Genomic DNA, 19,483 nt, shown 5'->3' on the forward strand with positions numbered 1-19,483 from the left:
TGGCGAGGGTCCCACATGGCACGCAGACCTCTCCTGCTGCCCGCTGCTCCCCTCAGCAGTGTATTTCATCAGTCTGCCTGTTCTGTTCCCTGCTCTGGCTCTGGTGGATTCTCTCACCCTCCCGCGCTTCTGACTGTACCCAGTGCTTGTATGAATAAATAAATAAATCTTAAAAAAAAATCATACACTCAGATGTATTTGTTTGGATAGGAGATTATAAAAATGGGAACAAGTCACTGGTGTCAGGTGAGTTGGGGTGGGGTAGGCTAAAGCTGGGCTAGCTGGGAATTAGGGATAGGATGGCCTCCCTGTGGCACTATTAAGCTGCTCCTCATTCTCCAGCCTAGGTTATTCTGACCATGCCCAGTTTAGTGTGTGCCCTGCCTCAAGATGAAGGAGGATGTGGGTATCATAATCAGACTAGGGTTGGGGTTAGGATCATTGAAGGTAGAGCTATGCAAAGGCAGTTACTGACAGTAGCAGGTTAGACTAAAAGGGATTAGATAAGAGGGGAGTGGTTCTCCCATTGTTTTAATAATCAACCTGATACTATAAAGTATATTCTTTATAATTGTCTCTGAAATTTTTCTCTGAGACCAGGATTCAAGATAGTTTCAATATTTACCTAATGCTCATCAGAAAATACATGGTATTTATATTTTAAATGTATTTTTTTTAAAGATTTATTTTATTTATACAAGAACTGGGCTACAGGCCAGATGCGCAGGAGGGTGAGAGGATTCACCACAGACAGAGCAGGGAACAGAATGGGCAGACTGACGAAATACACTGCTGAGGGGAGCAGCTGGTGAGACAGGGGAGGTCCGCTCACCATGTGGGTTGCTACTAGGCCGGCAGGGTGGAAGCGGCATTGTGGAAGCTGCGGTCACCTTCACAGTGCTGCGCTCAGCCGCTTGCGCCACCAGGAAAGCCCCTTAAATGTATTTTTTAAAAAGATTTATTTATGCATGCAAGAACTGGGGTACAGGCCAGAAGGGTGAGAGGATTCACCAGAGACAATGTGGAGAGCAAATCAGGCAGACCAACAGAAATACACGGCTGAGGGGAGCAGCAGGCGAGTCAGAAGTCTGCTGCGCCTTGTGGGTTGCTCCCTGGCTGGGGATCGAAGTCATGCTGCAGCGGCTGCGGACAGCTTCATAGGCTGAGTCCCAAACCCCTGCGCCACCAGGGAGGCCCTACATTTTAAATGCATTTACTTATATTTAATGGCCTCATTGCCAAGTTTCTATTTCATTATAAGTTTTCAAAAATAAATTAAAAAATCAAAATTCAATAAATTTGTTTAATAAAATTTTTTAATTATATTATTTTATATATTTTTTACATCATTCTTCATTTTTACAATGTGTGCGTTCTCAATTCCGGTATAGTCCCTGTGAAATTCCCACCACCAATTCACCCATGTACTATCACCATAGTCTCTTGTGCTGGTCCCACCCCTGGTTTGACCCTACTCTTCTCCCCTGCTGCAGAATGTCTCTGGTTTATAGTTGCTTGTTGATTTTGATTTTTTCACTTTATTATAATTTTTTTAAGAAAATAAATTTTTAAAATGGGAACATTATTTTAGCAGAATGTAAATAAGTTTCATGGACCAGCAAACGAATTGCTCTGCTAGTCTTCCTGAATCATTTCTTCCTATTGAACTATGGCTGAGGATGCTTATCCTTCAAATAGATGGGCAATTAGGTGGTGATGAGTATTTTGGATGTTTTACATATAGAAAATATTTCTCACATTTGCTTAATTTGCATACTAGCCTAAAATTGCATTGGCAATAATACAAATGGACTTCAGTTTTCCATTGAGCAATATGAAACCAAACTGACAAGGGAGTATAGTGATTATAAGAAAATTGAGCAAAATGAAAATTAGTGGATTTTCTCTTTGGAGTAAATATCCTGAATAGCATTATGAGAAATATCTCAGTGCTTATTCTAGCTCTGCCACAGCTAGCTGTGGGACTTTGGGAAAGTCACAAACTATAATATTTAGGCCTCAGTTTCTTCATCTTTAAAGTAAAAGGTCAAAATGGAAGATTTAAACATACTTTTCTCAAAAACTGATAGATTAAATAAGAAAAAAATTAGGGCATGTAAAATTTTAATAAAACGGGAAAGTTAAGCTCAAACATCAAAATGATACTCTACCTTCAACAATTAGAGAATACATATATTTTCCAAGCACAATTGAGTTAATCATAAAAGTTGAACACACAGACCACAAAGAGACTCAACAAATATATATGAATTACAGTGCAGTAAAATCATAAAGCAACAACTAAACATAGACCAAAAGGCTCACATATAGTTAGAAACTTAAAAAGATGCTATAATTAATTCAGGGTCAAAGAGAAAAGGACAATGTGCTAGAAAATGCCCCTGGAATTTACTAAACTTCAGTTGGAAAAACTTCAAGATGTAGATATTAGGGGAAGTCTTTTGGATAAAGCAAAATTTGTGAATTAATAAGAAATTTACCAATTTCTGTTCCTTTTCTCCCTAACAAACTCTTTCTCTTAAAAAAAAACACACACACACACAACAAAATTTACCATGTACTAACACACATCAGGAAATTGAATTAGATAATCCCTAAGTTTCCTTGTAGTCTGAACATTTTGTCGTTCTTACATTGATGTATAAGCTTTCCCTAGTATGATGTTATATGCAAACTTGTGAAGTATAATGGTGAAGAAAACAAAACAATGTAAACTGCAACATTAACAATTTATAAATATTTGCTATTATGTGGAGAGGAACAAATGACTAGCTAAGGATGGAGAAAGAGAGAGAGACAGACAGTTGATGGTGTAGTATCATCTCCAGCTGCTTTTCTTTTTTTTTCAGGCTGGACGGCAACTGGAAGCTGAGCAGGCCTACAAGTACACGCTGAAGGTATGATGCAGATGCCTCTGCTCTTTGTACTGTATTGAGGTTGGAAACTTGGGAGGAAGGTGCTGACTAAATTCTGGACTTTGTAGCATTTTAAGATGTGAATTATTTTTCTCAAGGCTTTTACTACCTTTGTCATTATCATAGGGCTGCTGGGTTGGGAATGATAATCTACATATTACCTTGGGGGATCTTCTTTACACCTCTTCAGAGGATATAGTTTAATGAAAAGACAGATGACCTGGGAGTCAATCAACCTAAATTATAGTCCTAGTTTGACCATTAATTTACTTTATTAACCTCTCTGGGCCTCATTTTCCTCATGTGTAAAACGAAGATCTAGTATAAGGGTCAACAAATTTTTTCTATAGAGGCAAGAGTGGGAACTATTTTAGGCTTTGTGGGCCAAATGGTCTTTATTGTTATTATACTCTGCTCTTGTAGTGTAAAAACAGTCATAAAAAATAAATGAGTATAGCTGTATTTCAAAACATCTTTACTTAAAAAAAAAAAACTTAGGCAGAAGGCAAGATTTGGCTTGCCTACTTGTCTCGAAATACAGTGCCTTAAACAAATTAATAGTTTTATTTTACTCAGCTAATGTAAATTTCATAGTAGCTAACACAGCTCCTTAATGTCATCAAAGATCCAACCTTTCTGCTTTTCTGCTCTACCACTCATAGCATACAGTTCCTACCCCTTCTAGTTGCAAGGCAGTGGGGTTGTAACCACCATATCAATGTTTTATCACAATAAAGAACAAAGGGGCTGTGCTAGCTACTTCACCTCTCTTTAAAGAGCAATTACTTTAGCTTATATTTTATTGGCCACAATTGGTCATAAGATTACCCCTAGCTTCAAAAGCAGAAAATGTGGCTTGTTGCCCTGAAAAAATAATGAAGATTTTGTGGGTATTGAGTAGATGTCTCTACTACACATCTAGACTCTAAAATTAAATTCAGACTAAGGTCTTTGATTCTCATGTATTTAATCCCTTTCTGTCATTTGCCAGTGGGACTATTATATACTAGTCAGGATATGTTGAGTGAAAATATGTTGGGTGAACTCTTTTAAAAATAAACATCATTAAAATTATTTCACACACAAAAAAAAGCACAAAGATTAGAGGGAAGTGAGTGGTTCTCCCATTTGTGAGTGTTCATACCGTTTGGTGAATTTTCATTAAAGTGAACATGTCCTTGTAACCAGCACATATTCCAAGGTCTTTTAATGGAGTTAACAAGTAGAGCATATAAGAAGACTGAATTCCATCCATAGAAACTATGTTGTTTAGCTGTGGCCCCATGAATGTATATCAGACATTATGTGTGTCCTTCCCTTCCTTCTCTCATGCAGCTGAAATTGAAAGATGCAGCTCTGCTTGAAGAGATCCATATGGTACAGGAGGCAGTTGGCTTTGGAAATCCGTCTTTTTGACATCTTTCCATTTGAAGAATTTTCTGTGTGGAATTTTGAAGTCCTGTCCTTAAATTAAAAACCATGAAATATGAGACTTGGGATGGAGAACAAAAGAATCTTTACCATAAACAGAAACTCATTCCTTTCTGGTGATGGGTTCAGAAACCCTATGTCCAACGGCTGTATTACTGGACATTTTACTAATTGACAGTAAACTGGATGACAATAAAAAAAATGGATGAGGTCATATGTGGTTCATCAGTGTGGTTTGGGGGTTAATTAAGGTGTATTTACATATAGGTAAGAATATAATTACAGGGCCTTCTAGTGGCATAGGAGTTAGGTCTCAGTGCTATTACCGCTAGGAACTAAGTTCCATCCCCAGCCAGGGAGCTAGCCTACATGTGGCACAGCAGACCTCTCCTGTTTCCCCCACTGCTCCCCTCAGCAGTGTCCTTCAGTAGTAGATCTGCCTGTTCTGCTCTCCACTCTTTCTCTGGTGAATCTTCTCATCTCTGGATTGGCTGTGGGGCCCACCTCTCTCAGCCTGTGGAAAAACCTGTGGAAAAGCTCTGGGTTACTCAGGCTCTTGATTTACCTCATTAAGGATATTTTAAATTGAAGTCAGTTCCAGGATAATGAGAATGAAGAATGATTTTATTACCTCCATTACCTCAATCCTCTCACCACCCCCCACACCCCAGTTCTTCTATGCATAAATAACTTTAAAAAAAAATAATATAATTACAATTAAGGTATAGTGGATTCATCATTAGAATGATAAAATGAAAACTTATACTATCACTATCCCTCCTAGAAGAAATCAATTGCTGAGATCCCTGGCCAGGTTCATTCACTGGAACTTGGAAAGTAAGGCCTCATTTTCTAAGGTGGGCGGTCATAAAGGAAGACTGCAATGCTGGATCACTGGATTAGGGCAAAAAGCATATTAGTTATGGCCAGACCATTTAGCTCTAACGGTGAACAAAGAGACTGAACAGAGGGCTTTGCTTAGGGTGGAGGGACTGACGCCCAGCAAGCACGGTTCTTTTTACGGATGTAAACCACAAGGGATCCAAGGACCATGCTTCACCCGTTCTCCTGGATCACTGCAAAGCAAAAGAGAAATAAAGGCTACCCCTCCTTTAAAAGAGGAGATGTAGAGAACAGAAAGGTGAGAGACATATTAGCAAACACACCAGATAAATCTACATTCATTCATAGTTCTCTAGTCTCTACCCTAATGCTATTTCCTTTACGAAGTTCTTACCGTGACACCCAGGAAGTGTCAGATTCGCCTTTTCCTCTACTGCCCCAAGTCTGTGTGTGATACTCAAGTATAACACTATCCTCTCCCCATCAGCCTCGCCGGCCAGAGATCCGCCCTCGCATTTTTGCGTTCTCAGCGCTGCGCAAAATAAGTTTGCGGAAAGGATGGGTTTGTGGAGAACCTCAGCATTTCCCTGAGCCGCTCCCGGGAGTCTCCCAGTACTCTACTCCGGAGGGGACTCGCATTGCTACCCCAAGTACACACAAGCTGCAGCGCCCGGCTTCTCCGGCCGCGGAAGGCCCCCGCGGCCTCACTGAGTCGCAGCGTGGGAACGCAGTGGCGGGAAGCGGAAGGGGCGGGGCGAGTGGATAGTCACTTCCGGCGCCGAGGCCCCTGTCGTAGCAGTGGGTTTAGGGTGAGCGGGCTGAGGTGCGCGGTCCCGCAACGTTGCGCCTCTGTCTGGGCTCTCCCCACTCCCTTGTCCCCTGCCCCCTCCGCCCAACCGAGGTCGTAGAGCCGACTCGTGGGGGCCGCAGGACTCCCCGAGGGGCGGCCAGCGGCTCACCGGCCCCCGAGCGCGCCTGCGGCACCATGGTCCAGCTTAGTGAGTGAGGGGCGCCCCGATACCTCGGGCGGTCGCGGGCTGGCGGGACCAGGCGTTCTAGGCGAGCTGCAGGCGACCCGACCCTCAAACAGCCACGCTGTATACCACGCTTAATTCTTTTCTCAGTTTTTTCCCTTAATACTCGGGGAAACGCTGAGATAAAATGATGCTCGCTTTATAGTTGAGGTAACTGAGGCTTGGAATTGGTCACAGAGCAGACGAGTGCTGAATGAATTGGGGATGAGAAAGATGTCATTTCGAAATGGAATGCCTAAGAGTGTCACAAGGAAAGATGGTATCTAAGCCAGGTTGACTAGAGTTGGTTGGAAGTTAGGACATTTCAGTGGAGGAAAGGGATTGTTTTGTATGCCTTTTTGTCGTTTTGTGCTCTTGATTCTTGTATTTTAACCATTGATGTCTCTACAGCTTCTCTCCTCTGCAAGGCTTATCGAGGAGGCCACTTAACCATCCGCCTCACCTTGGGTGGCTGTACCAACCGACCATTCTACCGCATAGTGGCTGCTCACAACAAGTGTCCCAGGGACGGCCGTTTCGTGGAGCAGCTGGGCTCTTATGATCCACTGCCCAACACTCACGGAGAGAAACTCGTTGCTCTCAACATAGAACGGATCCGGCATTGGATTGGCTGTGGGGCCCATCTCTCTAAGCCTGTGGAAAAGCTTCTGGGTAACTCAGCTCTTGCTTTTCCCTCATTAAGGTATTTTAAATTCAAGTCAGTTCCAGGATAATGAGAATGGTTTCATTACCTCCAGGCTGCTTAGACCTGGAGTGAGAGCTGAAGTTGTGATGTAAATGCCATTTTGAATCTGGAGACGCTTATTGTGGATTCCTTTATGAAACCTTTTTTTGGGTGACTGGAATTTTATGCTAAAGATGGGAATAGTGTGTTTTCAGTGGCCATTTGTCATTTATTTGTTTTCAATTAAGGAAATTTGTAAGTAAACAACATCCATTGTCTCCTTGCAGTAAAAAGAGGGGAGGGAGTTGAAGGAAAATGTAGGCAGTTGATAGACGACAGAGTTTGACTTGTTTGAAGCTTGTTTTAAGCTCATGCTCAGGTCAGGTTGTGTTAGACCTGAGTTCTGTGGGGCTCAGTTCCCAGGGAAACACTGACATGTACTGTCCTAAAATGAGTAAGAATTTGTTGCTTTTAGGTCTTTCTGGCTTTTTTCCTCTGCATCCCATGATGATCACAAATGCTGAGAGATTGCGACGGAAGCGTGCCCGTGAAGTCCTTTTGGCGTCTCAGAAAACAGATGCAGAAGCTACAGAAACAAAAGCCAACTGACTTTAGTTGAGCATAGTAGTGGGAACAAGGTCAGCGTCTTCTTAAAACACTTGTGCAGCGCTCTTAATTTCATTAGACTTAGAGATTAATAAACAGACTTTTCTGAGTTACTTATACTCTTAGGGCCTGGCCTGCTCTGTTCTTGTCTGATGTGGAGCTAGATCTATGTACTAATTGGCCTTTTCAGGCCTCGTTTTAGGAAAAACAGCAGCTGTGTGGTGGGGTGGACTTTTGGGTTGGGCCCTGTGTCTCTTGGACAACTTTTACATTCTGCTGCCTTCCAAGACGTTCCTGATTCAAAGCCCCCAACCAGCATGTCTGTGACCCATCCAAGTAATTCCTTCCTTAATCATTTATGATCTCCAAATCAGCTCAAGAGCATAGTTACTTATTTTTGTAACTGCAGATTTATATTGTCTTGATTGACACAATCTCAAATTTACAAAGGTAGATTTGTTATTACTTTTGGGCTATAATAATATACTTTTTAAGGATGAGAATATGGGAGAAAGTTAGTATATCTAGATAATTGCTCTTTATTTGTAAGTTACTGTGAAAGTAGGTAAGAGGTTCAAGGTGAGAACTTAAGGCTAAGTTCTAATGGTTTTAATATTGGGCAGAGGTGAGATTCATTTAGACCCCAAGGTGCCTAGCTGGAGAGCTTTTTTCAACATATTTTGTAGAGGGGCCTGGGAAAGACAGGGACATAACAATGAGGGATTTTTCAAAACTCCACTTTAAAAAGTCAGTGATAGAATTGGGTTTAGGTATAATGAGTTTGGTAATATAAGTGACTGGTTTTGCAAAAGACAAACAAAAAGCAACATCTGTTCCACCAGAACTACAGAATCCTTCAACCACAAGCATGGTTTAGATGGTTTTAGGATACATTCTGCTTAACACATATTTCAAATTCTGGTGTAATGCTCGGATATAGGAAATTCATATTTTAATGTAAAAACTTAATATTGTGAGGACAATTACCAGCCACCTGAAATTCTGGGGTCATCAAGATTCCCCCAAGGTTTTCACTGGTTGGCCTCAATTTTCTTAGAGACTGAAGGCCAAGAAGTGATTTTACCTGGATTGAACTTGCATCTGGGGGAAAAATGCTTTGAAAACCACAGGAACTCTGGTAAACTTTGAGAGTTTGAGATCCTTTGAGAATAGCTTAGGAGAAGAAAAGTATTGAAAAGTATTGACCTGTGAGGGGAACTGATAAGGCATGAATTAAGGTGTTATTTTGAGCTACTAACTTCTGCCAACTTAGATATCCACTTTGTGCCCTAAGGTATCCTTCGTCTGATATCTTTGTACACTCTACCTGTCTGAGCTCATCCTGTCCTGCATTTCCAAAGTTTTCCCTACTCCTTACTTTAGATCTCCAGGCCCAGATTTCTCACCATGTCCTGGATGATTGCATCCAAACCGAAACCCACATGCTCAGCCAGCTATGCACTTTACAAAACTTTGGGGTTAGGGTGAGGGGAGAGCTTTTCTTCAGCAACTTAAAATTTAACCTTTAGGTTGAGCCATGTCGAATGTTGATGCTATACCCTTTTTATTTTTAACTTAAAAAACATCAAACTATAGGTTCAATCTACTAGGTGGCTGTTATTATATAAATAAACTGCGTTGGGCAACGGGGGAAGAGAGGCGCCAGGTTTGCAGAGTAAGGGGAGGACTGCCGCGGAGAGAGTAAGTGGTATACCGCACCCGGGATACCTTTTGGGGATCCGCCTCCCCAAAAGGAGGATCCCGCGCCCGCTGAAGCCAGGGAGGTGGGTTCCACGTTCTCTTTAGTTCACGCGTTCGCCAGTCTGGCCACGCCTCGTTTTGCAGCCGCCGTAAAGTGCGGGCTTCGGTCACGCCCCTTCCGGCGCCTCTTGTGACGGAGGCGCCCGGGGCTTTTTGCGCGGGAAAGGGAAGCGGTTCCGAGCGCTGCCTGGTGCGGCTAGACCCGGCTGTTTTCCCCGAGGCCGCGGCCCGCTGCGCCCCTCTGCTGGCCATGGGGCTGCTGGAGCTGTGCGAGGAAGTGTTCGGCACCTCAGACCTTTACCGAGTTCTGGGCGTGCGGCGCGAGGCCTCGGACGCCGAGGTCCGACGCGGCTACCACAAGGTGTCCCTGCAGGTGCACCCGGACCGGGTGGACGAGGGAGACAAGGAGGAGGCCACCCGCCGCTTCCAGGTGGGCAGATCCCCGCTCCGCGGCGGACCGGTCGCTTGTTTCTCTCGGTCTCCTGGCCACCTGGCCCCGACCAGGGGAATGCGCTGACGCCGCCCGGCGTCTTCTAATGTTTATTTCTCACGGTTCAGGGACAGGCTCAGGGGTAACTTTTGGATGCTTCCCCCTCCCCGCAGATTCTCGGAAAAGCGTATTCAGTTCTGAGTGACAAAGAACAGAGAGCAGTGTACGATGAGCAGGGAACAGTGGACGAGGACTCTGATGTGCTAAACCAGGATCGGGACTGGGAAGCGTATTGGAGGCTACTCTTTAAAAAGGTAGAGGTCCCTGGAGATTTGTGACTATTCCCGTTACTTATTCAGCATGTTTACTGAATACTCCCAAGGCCTTGTATTTTGTGTTTTGTAGGAGTGAGAAATTGGACGTCCAAACACAAATACAAAGGCATTCATCAGGGGATATATGTGTGTACTCAATACTATATGTATTTAGTTGACTATATAGAGCGAGCATATATACTCTACGTATACACTATATGAGTAAATCTATAATTACTAAACGATGTCCTTATTTATAGTGTGTATTTGCTTGTGCGCGCACGTGCACACATACACACACACTCTCACACACTCAAATGGGTCTGTATTTTGCCACTGATGTAATTGTGGAAAGGGGGCATTTAGTTTTTCTCAATTTGTACTTTATTTTACATATTCAAATGTAAGTTTTGAACGCCTTTCTGGTTCTCTTCCCACCACTCAAAACTTTACTTAAATTTTCCTGGTCCATAGTTCAATGTTTGTGAACGTTGGACTAGGGAGGACTTTGGGAAGTTTTGGCATAGAAAATTTTCTTCCTTGCAACAGTTTCAATCCAAGCAACTGTTATATTTGGGGAGAACATTCCAACACCTCAATTTAGTTTTACTAGTTAACTTTTCATTTAAAATAAAATTCTCAAAGCATCTCTTATTTATTCAGATATCTCTAGAGGACATTCAAGCTTTCGAAAAAACATACAAAGGTTCTGAAGAAGAGTTAAATGATATTAAACAGGCCTATCTGGACTTCAAGGGTGATATGGATCAGGTCATGGAGTCTGTACTGTGTGTGCAGTATACAGATGAACCCAGGATAAGGAACATTATTCAGCAAGCCATTGATGCTGGAGAGGTCCCATCCTTTAATGCCTTTGTCAGAGAATCAAAACAAAAGATGAATGCAAGGAAAAGGAGGGTAAGATTTTGAATGCTCTTTATTATTTGTATCTTGCCTGCTTTCAAGAAGAATTTAAGGATAGTAATAATAATGGAAATATATACAAAACTACCGAAATATTAACAAAGGTTAGCTTATTATATGATTTTCATCTAATAAAATGAGCAAACCAGCTCATCAGGTGAAACGTGTTTCCTAATATGTTGTGCTCAGGATTTTACTATGTGAATTGTTTAAATAATTAGTCATCTTAAAGTAACACTGAAATTTTCTCATACGGACCAATTCTTGTGGTTCTGCTCAGGCATTTGTCAGGAGATAAAATAATGGAGTCCAGATATCTAGGCTAGACTGTTTCTCTCTTTGAGGCAACAGAGAGGGTGACAGAGGCTGTGTATTGTTACTACAGGTTCCTGTACCCTTCCCTGGATTGATTCTTAAGTTGGACACAAAACACACATTTTTAAAAAGTTTATTTTGATGAAAGGGTCTTTCCACACATACTTTCAGCAACACTTTTGTGCAAAATCAAGAATTGTGACCTTTGTGCCAATATTAAACTGAAATTGATGGGCACAGTGATTATGATGGGAGAGGAGCTTAGGGATAGCTGGAGTTCTGGGAGGGAGTACATGAAAGGTAGCAAAACTGTGCTGCTGGTCTTTTGGGAAAGTTACATTGAACTGTTAAGGAAGTAACCATTGTTTTCAGTCTGGATTTCATAATGAGGGCTTCAGACAATACAAAATTTTAGATCTTTGGTAGGTGCCTCAGGTAGATACCTTATTTTGTATGGCTTACTTGGGGTAGGTCTGTTGTTTTTATATAGTAGAGACAATAGAAACCTGACTGTGTACATTTATTTATTAAGGTTTATTTATTTATGCATACAAGAGCTGGGGTGCAGGCCAGGGACGCTGGGGTAGGAGGGGGTGTATGTGAGAGGATTCACTAGAGACAGTTGGGAGCAGAACAGGCAAAACAGGCAGACCGACTGAAATACACTGCTGAGGGGAGCAGTGGGCGAGATGGGAGAGGTCCGCTGTGCCATGTGGGTCACCTCCCTGGCCAGGGATCGAACCTGTGCTGTAGTGGCTGTGGACAGTTTCATAGTGCTGCATCTTAACCCCTTGCGCCATCAGAAGGTCCCCAAGTGTGTGCGTGTGTGTTTGTGTGTGTGTGTGTGAATTTAAAAGACCTGTTTTACCTAGATAAAAGGTCATGTTATCTCTGCTCTGCTTAATTGAGAAGGTGAATGCATACCAAAGATTATTTAGACTCACAGCCTACATCTGTTTAGATTCAGAGCTGACAGTTAATCTTGAATTGGTAATCATTGTCTCAGGTGAAACAGTGCAACTGGGTTCAGTAATAAGCTATTAGCTTGTGAAACTTCCCTTGAGTACGGGGGAGAGGGAAATAGTTTTGAGAGACACAAGCAAACTTGGGAGAGGCGCACAGTATTTAAAGAAACTGAATATGAGGAGTCCAAGTACAATGGAAATTATATCTCTTTATTGGAATGACAAGGTCCAAATGTATCATCATTCCTATTACGAGTATTCATGTAGAGGCCCCAAGGTATTCTGACAGTATTTTGGAAACTTTGCCCTGGGGAAATTTGGCATAAGAGAGTGGCTTTGAAAATGGTAAGAAAAGTCAAAACTGAATTTATAGGGTTTCTTCTGACTCTCAAAAGAAATTTTAAATCAGGGTTGCTCTAAAGGCTGCCATGTAGTAAATTGGGTTTTTAGAGGAGGAATTTCAGGTGCTTTTCTCCTTGGTAACATTTTTCAGGGCATCCTTGGTTAAGTAACCTTTCCTAGTTCTAACATCTTGTTTTCCTGCCTATCACCATGTGGTTTATGACTCCCAAACTACTTGCTATTGCTAGCAAGTAGAAATGGGAGAAACATAGAAATACTTACTGGAATCAGAGGATCTACTGCTTGCTCTCAGTAATGTTGTCTTTTAATGACTGATATATGTGTAATTTTATTCTTTTCATGTATATAATCCTTAAAAGGGTCTTACAATAGATTTTTTTTGGCAGATGAGGGTATGGTTTTAGCATTTGCTAGGTTGCCATAGAGACTCACATGCATTTCTGTTTCAGGCTCAGGAAGAAGCGAAAGAAGCAGAATTGAGCAGGAAGGAGTTGGGGCTTGATGAAGGAGTAGATAACTTGAAAGCAGTCATTCAGGTAAACTTAGCAGCTTTTCTGTGAAGGTTGATGCCATTTCTTCTATGTTCTGATGCCATTTCTTCTATGTTCTGATTCCTACTGCTGCTGTTTTCTTTGGAGTATACATATGATGTTATGGACATTTTCTTTACTTCTCAGTCATTATTCACATACTTTATATTTATCCTTTTAAAATGTACAATTCGATGGTTTCTAATATATTCATTAAGTTGTACAACTATCAGCACTAATTCCAAAACATTTTTATGGCCCTAAAAAGAAATTCCTTGCCCATTAACAGTCATTCCCCATTTTCTCTTTCCACTGGTCCCTGGCAAACACTAAGGTCTTTGTGTTTCTACAGATAGTCTTGTGTTTCTGAAATTTGGTGTTTTAACTTCTCAAACAGAGTAGACAAAAGGATCGGCAAAAGGAAATGGACAGTTTTCTGGCTCAGATGGAAGCAAAGTACTGCAAACCTTCCAAACGAGGAGGGAAAAAAACAACCGTCAAGAAAGAAAAGAAATAATGGAATTTTTCTTCAAAAGTCTTTAGGTGTTAATTGGTACCACTGTAGACAAGGTGCAGTAAAAATGTGAAGACAAACATCGACCCAACCCTTGCGAAAAGTCTTTCTAGCCTAAATTATTTAGATTGACTATAAACCAAGCAGAATCTCTCAACTTGATTTTAGTATCCTAGAAATTCCCTGACATTCTATGAGGTCTTCATATGAAAGAATTCAGTGGTGGTAGTTGGGGGAAGGGGGTATGTGGTGTGCTTCCTGATAGCACTTGCTTCTATGGATTTTTTCTACACTGATCTCTATTTAGAATGTAGGTCTGTCCATACTGCCTTTAGTGGTTGTCATTTTGCCACAGAGGAGGAAGCTACAGAATATTCAGAGTAATGTGCATGTTTATTGGAAAAAATTTTACCTAATAGATTACCTTCAATGAACTTGCTGGACATTTACTAAATACTAATCTGTTTTCTTTCCATCTTAATGATCTTGAATAGACCTTTTCTCCTTTATGTTTTACTTAAACCAGATTTTGTACTCTTTGCTTAAATATAGAAGAAATACATGTTTAGGGTCACTTCAGGCATCTTTGTAAGAATTATATATTATTAAATAAGTAAAGCAATTGCTAAGTTCTGGGGACTTTTAAAATGATCATCCAGGGTCTTTTAAAATATGATCTAGAAAAAAATATGGTATTTACTGTAGCAAATTAAATGTCTTAATCAGTGTTATAGTAGATAGCCCCAGTTTAAGTATCATAAAGAGATGGATGTTGTAGTCTTGGCTATACCTGTGTTTCACTGAGTCTGTCTGAACTTGTTTTCTTATCATAAAAGGGTGAGGGGGTGGGCTAAATACTTCTTAGAAGCCCCTTCCCACCCAACTCTAACTTTGAATGGGAAGCCATCTTGATCCAGTGGTTTGTTACAATGCACTCATGTTTTTGATTTGTGAGAATAATACAGAATTTCACTTATATTAGTTAAGTTTGTATGTATTCATTATAATATTTGGAAGTTTTTTTTTTTAAGGGACTTTCAATTTAAAATGTGACTTGTAGACTAATATATTCAATACCACGTGAATAAAACAAGTCTGTTACTGAACTTTATCATAATTTATCTCACATAAATATGTAACACATTTTCAGTTTATAATTACAAGTTAAATACTCTTTAATTGTATTAAATATTTTAATAGCATTAGAACACTTTGATATAATTAAAAAATTACCCTAATTTATGATCATTTAAATTTATCCACTCTGAAGATTAACAATATGATTAAAATAAGTATGATCATCAAAATTGAAATTCAGTGAAATTTAAATGAAATAAATTTAAGTCATAGTTAAAACCATTGCTGTATTCATGAGTGCACACAAGGAAAGGTCCATGGTAAAATTAGAAAAATGGATTAATTGCCAGGGTTTCTCAAATTCTGAGTACTTGTATCTTGCTTGGTCACTAATAGAGTCTAACTTATTTTTTAATTGACTGACTTAGAGCTATAATGACAAAATTTCTCAAGGTAAATTTCCTATGGTGGGGTATGGGGGATGGGAATGACCAATAAAATACTTTAGGAATAAGTGTAACCTGATATTAAGCAGGCATTGTGAGCTTGAGCTGTCCCATCTGAAAAAAAAATATGATTATATATATACTCTGCATCAATGCTCAACATTTATGTCTTTAGTTACCCTTTCCCTGTCTTTGAGATTGAACATCTAATGAGAAAGTTTTAGGAATGACATCTATTTGATGAATAGTTCAGATTTTTGGCAGCATTACCTCCCCAAAATGACTTAAAAATGAGTACTGATTTTCCAGAAATTAATACACATAGAAGTATTCCAAAGCCAGGGATGATGTTATAGAAGTCAGTTACTGCTTTTTTGTATGTATGTGTAGTCTCATAGAATCCTACAGTAATTGAACTGATCATTGTTAACAGACAACATGAGCAGTGATTTGGGGGTAATTACTCATTTGTTACATCTTTTGGTACAAATTTTACTGTCTAGTAGGATAGGCTGACTTATGCTGAAAGAAGACAGTAATTGAAAATCAGAAACAGTACCCATATCTTTGGCAGATATTCTGGTTTTTCTCCTCAGTTAGTGGTACCAAAATAACTCTTCATGAAGGTGGTTTCAAGTTGTCTCTTATATACAAGCTCCACATCACAAGATGACTGAACACTGATACATGAAATTTTCCCAGACATTGCCTGTAGCGAAGCAGCGTCTTCTCATTTGCCTTGTGGTCCGTACCTGGTTCTAGAGACTGGTCCAGTTCTGTTTTGAGATTTTGTAGACCCATGTAACTGAGGACCTATCAGACAAAGATGATACCATATAATAACAGTAGACACTGTAGAGTTGGTAATAATCACCAGTTCATATCTAAGGACTTTTTTGCTACAGTTATCAATTGGCTTTAAATTTGGAGACTGGTACTAAGAAGTAAAGTATATATTTTCCAAGGCAATAAAAAAACCATCCTTGCATATTTTATCATGTTAAAAGAAATCTATATTAATATATGGAAAGAGTAACCTTTCAGAGAAGAGTTCACTAATTAAAAAGGGCTAAGATGTCTGTTTCACTTATCTGTCATACTTATACCTGACCATTAAAGTGGCCAAATACAGGGCCTCCCCTGGTGGTACAGTGGTTAAGCGCTGGGCTGCGAGGCTGCCCGCAGCCTCTGCAGCACCAGTTCGTTCCCTGGTCACCGGCGAGGGTCCCACAAAATAAATAATAAATAAAAATAACATGGCCAAATATAATAATTAGCTCTGAGGCTGTATTGCTTCTCCACAGAGGTCTGATCTAAGAACAGAAGCCCCTGAGAGTATTCAAAAGGTGGGCAATGGCTACTAGGGACTTAGAGAATTCACTAGGTCTACAGAGATGGATGGAGGGATTACTTTTTTAGTAATTAGTACTTGATTAGTCTCATTAACAGAAAACATTTTCACTGCTCATACTTCTAAGTTTCACCTGCAACATGAAAATGACCCTGGTGGTGGAAGAAGACAATTATAGGAAGAATTAAGACATCCTTAGATTTTTTTTCTATCATTCCTATGAAAACAGTACCTATAATATAAAACCTGGGAATCAAAAAAGTTAATGAGACAGAATCAAACTCAAAAAGTCATGATATTTTCAATTTTCTTTTTTTACCCTTGGCCTATCAGGTTAACTGACAAAAGCAGTTTAATCCATAGCAATATGAAATTAAACTACATAATAAAACCCATGCAGAGTTTGAATGTTACAAAAATGACTTATCTCACTTAAATTTTTTAGCTTAAAAAAAAATCATGGGCCTCCCCTGGTGGCGCAGCGGTTGAGCGCAGGGCTGTGAGGCTGCCCGCAGCCTCTGCAGCACCGGTTCGTTTCCTGGCCGCGGGCAAGGGTCCCACCAAAAAAAAAATAACAAAAAAAAATAAATCATGCACTGCATAATGATGTTTCTGTCAATGACAGACCACATATACAACAGAGGCCCCTAGATACAGCCTAGGTGTATAGTAGGCTATACGTAAATATACTTTGTGTAACTATACTCTGATGTTCACACAACAGAATTGCTTAATGATGCATTTCTCAGAATATAACCCTGTTAAGTATACTGCTTACTTTGTTAGAGTGACTAGGGGTTAATTTACATAGTATTGTGAGACAACAGAAACCTGGAACTTTTTGACCCTGAGCAATAGAGCTACTTTTCATGTTCCATTTTCCAAAATGAATTTGAGGTGATTTATAAAATGTATATATTATAAAATAAACAATATCTGGAGTTAGGGAAAATAAGCATGGAAAAATGTAATACAAAGGCAGGGTCCTAACATAGTCATCTAGCAGTAAATAAGAGCCTGGTCCCACCTGTCCCTGCAGATCCCCTACCAGGTCGGTCCTGATAAGGATACTCAACAGCATGTGAACGATGATACTGTGTATCTGGCTGAAAAAAAAGAAAGAAACTTTTCTTACAATGGAAAGCCTCCCAAAGGATAATACATTACTAGATTTCATTGTCTGAAATCAGACAACAATGTAAATGGTATCCATCTTTAATCTGAGGGACAAATTGTCTGCATATACTCCATTGAATTCCAAATAGAAAATCCTGGGGGCCTGCCTGGTGGCACAAGGGGTTAAGCACTGCACTATGAAGTGATCCATAGCCTCTGCAGCATGAGTTCGATCCCGTGCCAGCCAGGGAGCAACCCACATGGCGCAGCAGACTTGTCCCATCTCGCCCGCTGCTCCCCTCCAGCAGTGTATTTCAGTCAGTCTGCCTGTTCTATTCCCCACTCTGTCTCTGGTGAATCCTCTCACCCTCCCACACATCTGGCCTGTACCCCAGCTCTTATATGCATAAATAAATAATTTTTTTTTAAAGATTTTTGTTTATACAAGAACTGGGGTACAGGTCAGAGGTGCGGGAGCGTCAGAGAATTCACCAGAGACAGAGCGGGGAGCAGAACAGGTAGACAACCGAAATACACTGCTAAGGGTAGCAGTGGGCAAGGCAGGAGAGGTCTGCCACACCGTGTGGGTTTCTCCCTGGCCGTCCGGAAATTGAACCCGTGCTGAAGAGGCTGTGGACAGCTTCACAGCACGGCCCTCAACCCGTTGTGCCACTGGGGAGTCCCATAAATAAATCTTTTAAAAAAAAAATCCCAAGCCAGAGACCTATAAAATCATCTGTTATTTGTCAAAAATTGCAAGTTATACAACTTAATATGACTTAATAATCTTATCAAGGGAATTTTATCCAGATTCTCTTAACATGCTGTTTAAAACAATAGAACAAAGTCTTATCAGCAACATTGAAATATCCATGACTGTACCACCATATTTGAAATGTGACACTCAATATGAGACTCAAACATTTCAAAATTACCTTAAGGAATTTAAAGATTTTAAGATATTTGAAGTATTTGAAGACACATATGTGAAAAAACAGCTATCGTGCCATCTTGTTAGTACTGCTAAAATAAACATCCCCTTTTCTCAGCTCCCTGTCAGCTTTAGAATCAAGAGACTTGAATTATTTTCTGATGAAGCCTCACAGTCTTGATCCAGGGTCAGTAAACTTATTTTTTATAGAGGACCAGATAGAAAATATTTTAGGTTTTGTGATACCTATGATCATCACTGCAACTATTCAGTTTTGCTGTTGTAGGGAGAAAGTAGCTGAAGACAGTACATAAATGAATGAATGCATTTACAAGAACAGGCAGCATGCTCAATGGCCTATGAACTGTAGCCTGCTGACTCCTAGATGAGAACACCTAGGAGCAGCATGCCTCCTAGCAGTCCCAGGCCCAGTCTCAGATCTAGTGTTTTTTTTTTTTTTTTTAATAAGATTTATTTTTTTAATTTATTTATGCCAGGGTGTAAGCCAGAGGGGGGGGGGGGGAGGGGAGGTTAGAGGATTCACCAGAGACAGAGTTGGGAGCAGAACAGGCAGATCCACTGAAATACACTGCTGAGGAGAGTAGTGAGTGAGCCAGGAGAGGTCTGCTGTGCAATGTGGGTTAGCTCCCTGGCTGGAGATTAACTCATACCACAGTGGCTGGTGATAGCTTGATAGCACTGAGACTTTAACCCCTGCACCATCAGGGAGGCCCTCAGATCTAATGTTCTTAGAAACATCTACTAGTTCATTTTCCTTTTTATGACAGTAAGTTGGGAAAGAAATAGCTAAAGTAAGAATTTTTTACTTTTGTTATTATAAACATCTGAAAGAGAAGAGACTTTGAAATGCTGTATTCCTAAGACAGCCAAAAAATTAAATAGTTGATAATCTAACTGTATAATATAATCAC

At 40.4% G+C, this 19,483-nt stretch overlaps 4 protein-coding genes and 1 long non-coding RNA gene across 15 annotated transcripts in view; 3 read left to right on the forward strand and 2 right to left on the reverse strand.

Annotated features, from left to right (window-relative positions):
* Window positions 1–4,575, forward strand: part of CFAP70 (cilia and flagella associated protein 70) — a 60,446-nt gene extending 55,871 nt beyond the window's left edge. For all 6 annotated transcript variants that reach the window (XM_037495938.2, XM_037495943.2, XM_037495942.2 and 3 more), the window contains 2 exons: window positions 2,871–2,918; window positions 4,272–4,575. In XM_037495938.2, coding sequence (XP_037351835.1) covers window positions 2,871–2,918; window positions 4,272–4,352 — 129 coding nt within the window. In that variant the 3' untranslated portion in view covers window positions 4,353–4,575. The remainder of the gene's footprint in view (window positions 1–2,870; window positions 2,919–4,271) is intronic.
* LOC129144955 (uncharacterized) lies at window positions 1,351–5,935 on the reverse strand. 2 transcript variants are annotated; one of them, XR_008549822.1, is made up of 3 exons: window positions 5,605–5,935; window positions 4,753–4,893; window positions 1,351–4,400 (listed from the first exon to the last, which is right to left on the reverse strand). It is a non-coding gene; the product is annotated as an uncharacterized LOC129144955 (long non-coding RNA). The 2 variants fall into 2 exon arrangements; XR_008549821.1 differs by having other exon boundaries at window positions 4,737–4,893.
* A 104-nt stretch (window positions 5,936–6,039) lies between these two features.
* On the forward strand, window positions 6,040–9,388 carry MRPS16 (mitochondrial ribosomal protein S16). Its single transcript, XM_037497179.2, has 3 exons — window positions 6,040–6,208; window positions 6,635–6,895; window positions 7,384–9,388. Exons 1-3 carry the CDS (start codon window positions 6,196–6,198, stop codon window positions 7,515–7,517), a joined length of 408 nt encoding a protein of 135 aa, XP_037353076.1. The 5' UTR covers window positions 6,040–6,195; the 3' UTR covers window positions 7,518–9,388.
* Window positions 9,389–9,449: 61 nt separating this feature from the next.
* Window positions 9,450–19,062, forward strand: DNAJC9 (DnaJ heat shock protein family (Hsp40) member C9). Its single transcript, XM_037497178.2, has 5 exons — window positions 9,450–9,705; window positions 9,879–10,019; window positions 10,683–10,937; window positions 13,036–13,122; window positions 13,514–19,062. The coding sequence occupies exons 1-5, from the start codon at window positions 9,526–9,528 to the stop codon at window positions 13,631–13,633; spliced, it is 783 nt and encodes a 260-aa protein (XP_037353075.1). The 5' UTR covers window positions 9,450–9,525; the 3' UTR covers window positions 13,634–19,062.
* The window catches only part of FAM149B1 (family with sequence similarity 149 member B1), a 31,388-nt gene continuing 26,722 nt past the window's right edge, over window positions 14,818–19,483 (reverse strand). For 3 of the 5 annotated variants that reach the window (XM_054690554.1, XM_054690552.1, XM_054690553.1), the window contains exon 12: window positions 17,235–17,610. In XM_054690554.1, the coding sequence (XP_054546529.1) occupies window positions 17,250–17,610 (361 nt within the window). In that variant the 3' untranslated portion in view covers window positions 17,235–17,249. Of the gene's footprint in view, window positions 15,967–17,234; window positions 17,611–19,483 lie in introns of those variants that run through there. The other 2 variants (XM_037497176.2, XM_037497174.2) reach the window with 2 other exon arrangements.

The sequence above is a fragment of the Talpa occidentalis genome, unplaced genomic scaffold, assembly GCF_014898055.3.
Source record: "Talpa occidentalis isolate TD23 unplaced genomic scaffold, MPIMG_talOcc4v2.1 talOcc4.8, whole genome shotgun sequence".
Classification (NCBI taxonomy): Eukaryota; Metazoa; Chordata; class Mammalia; order Eulipotyphla; family Talpidae; genus Talpa; species Talpa occidentalis.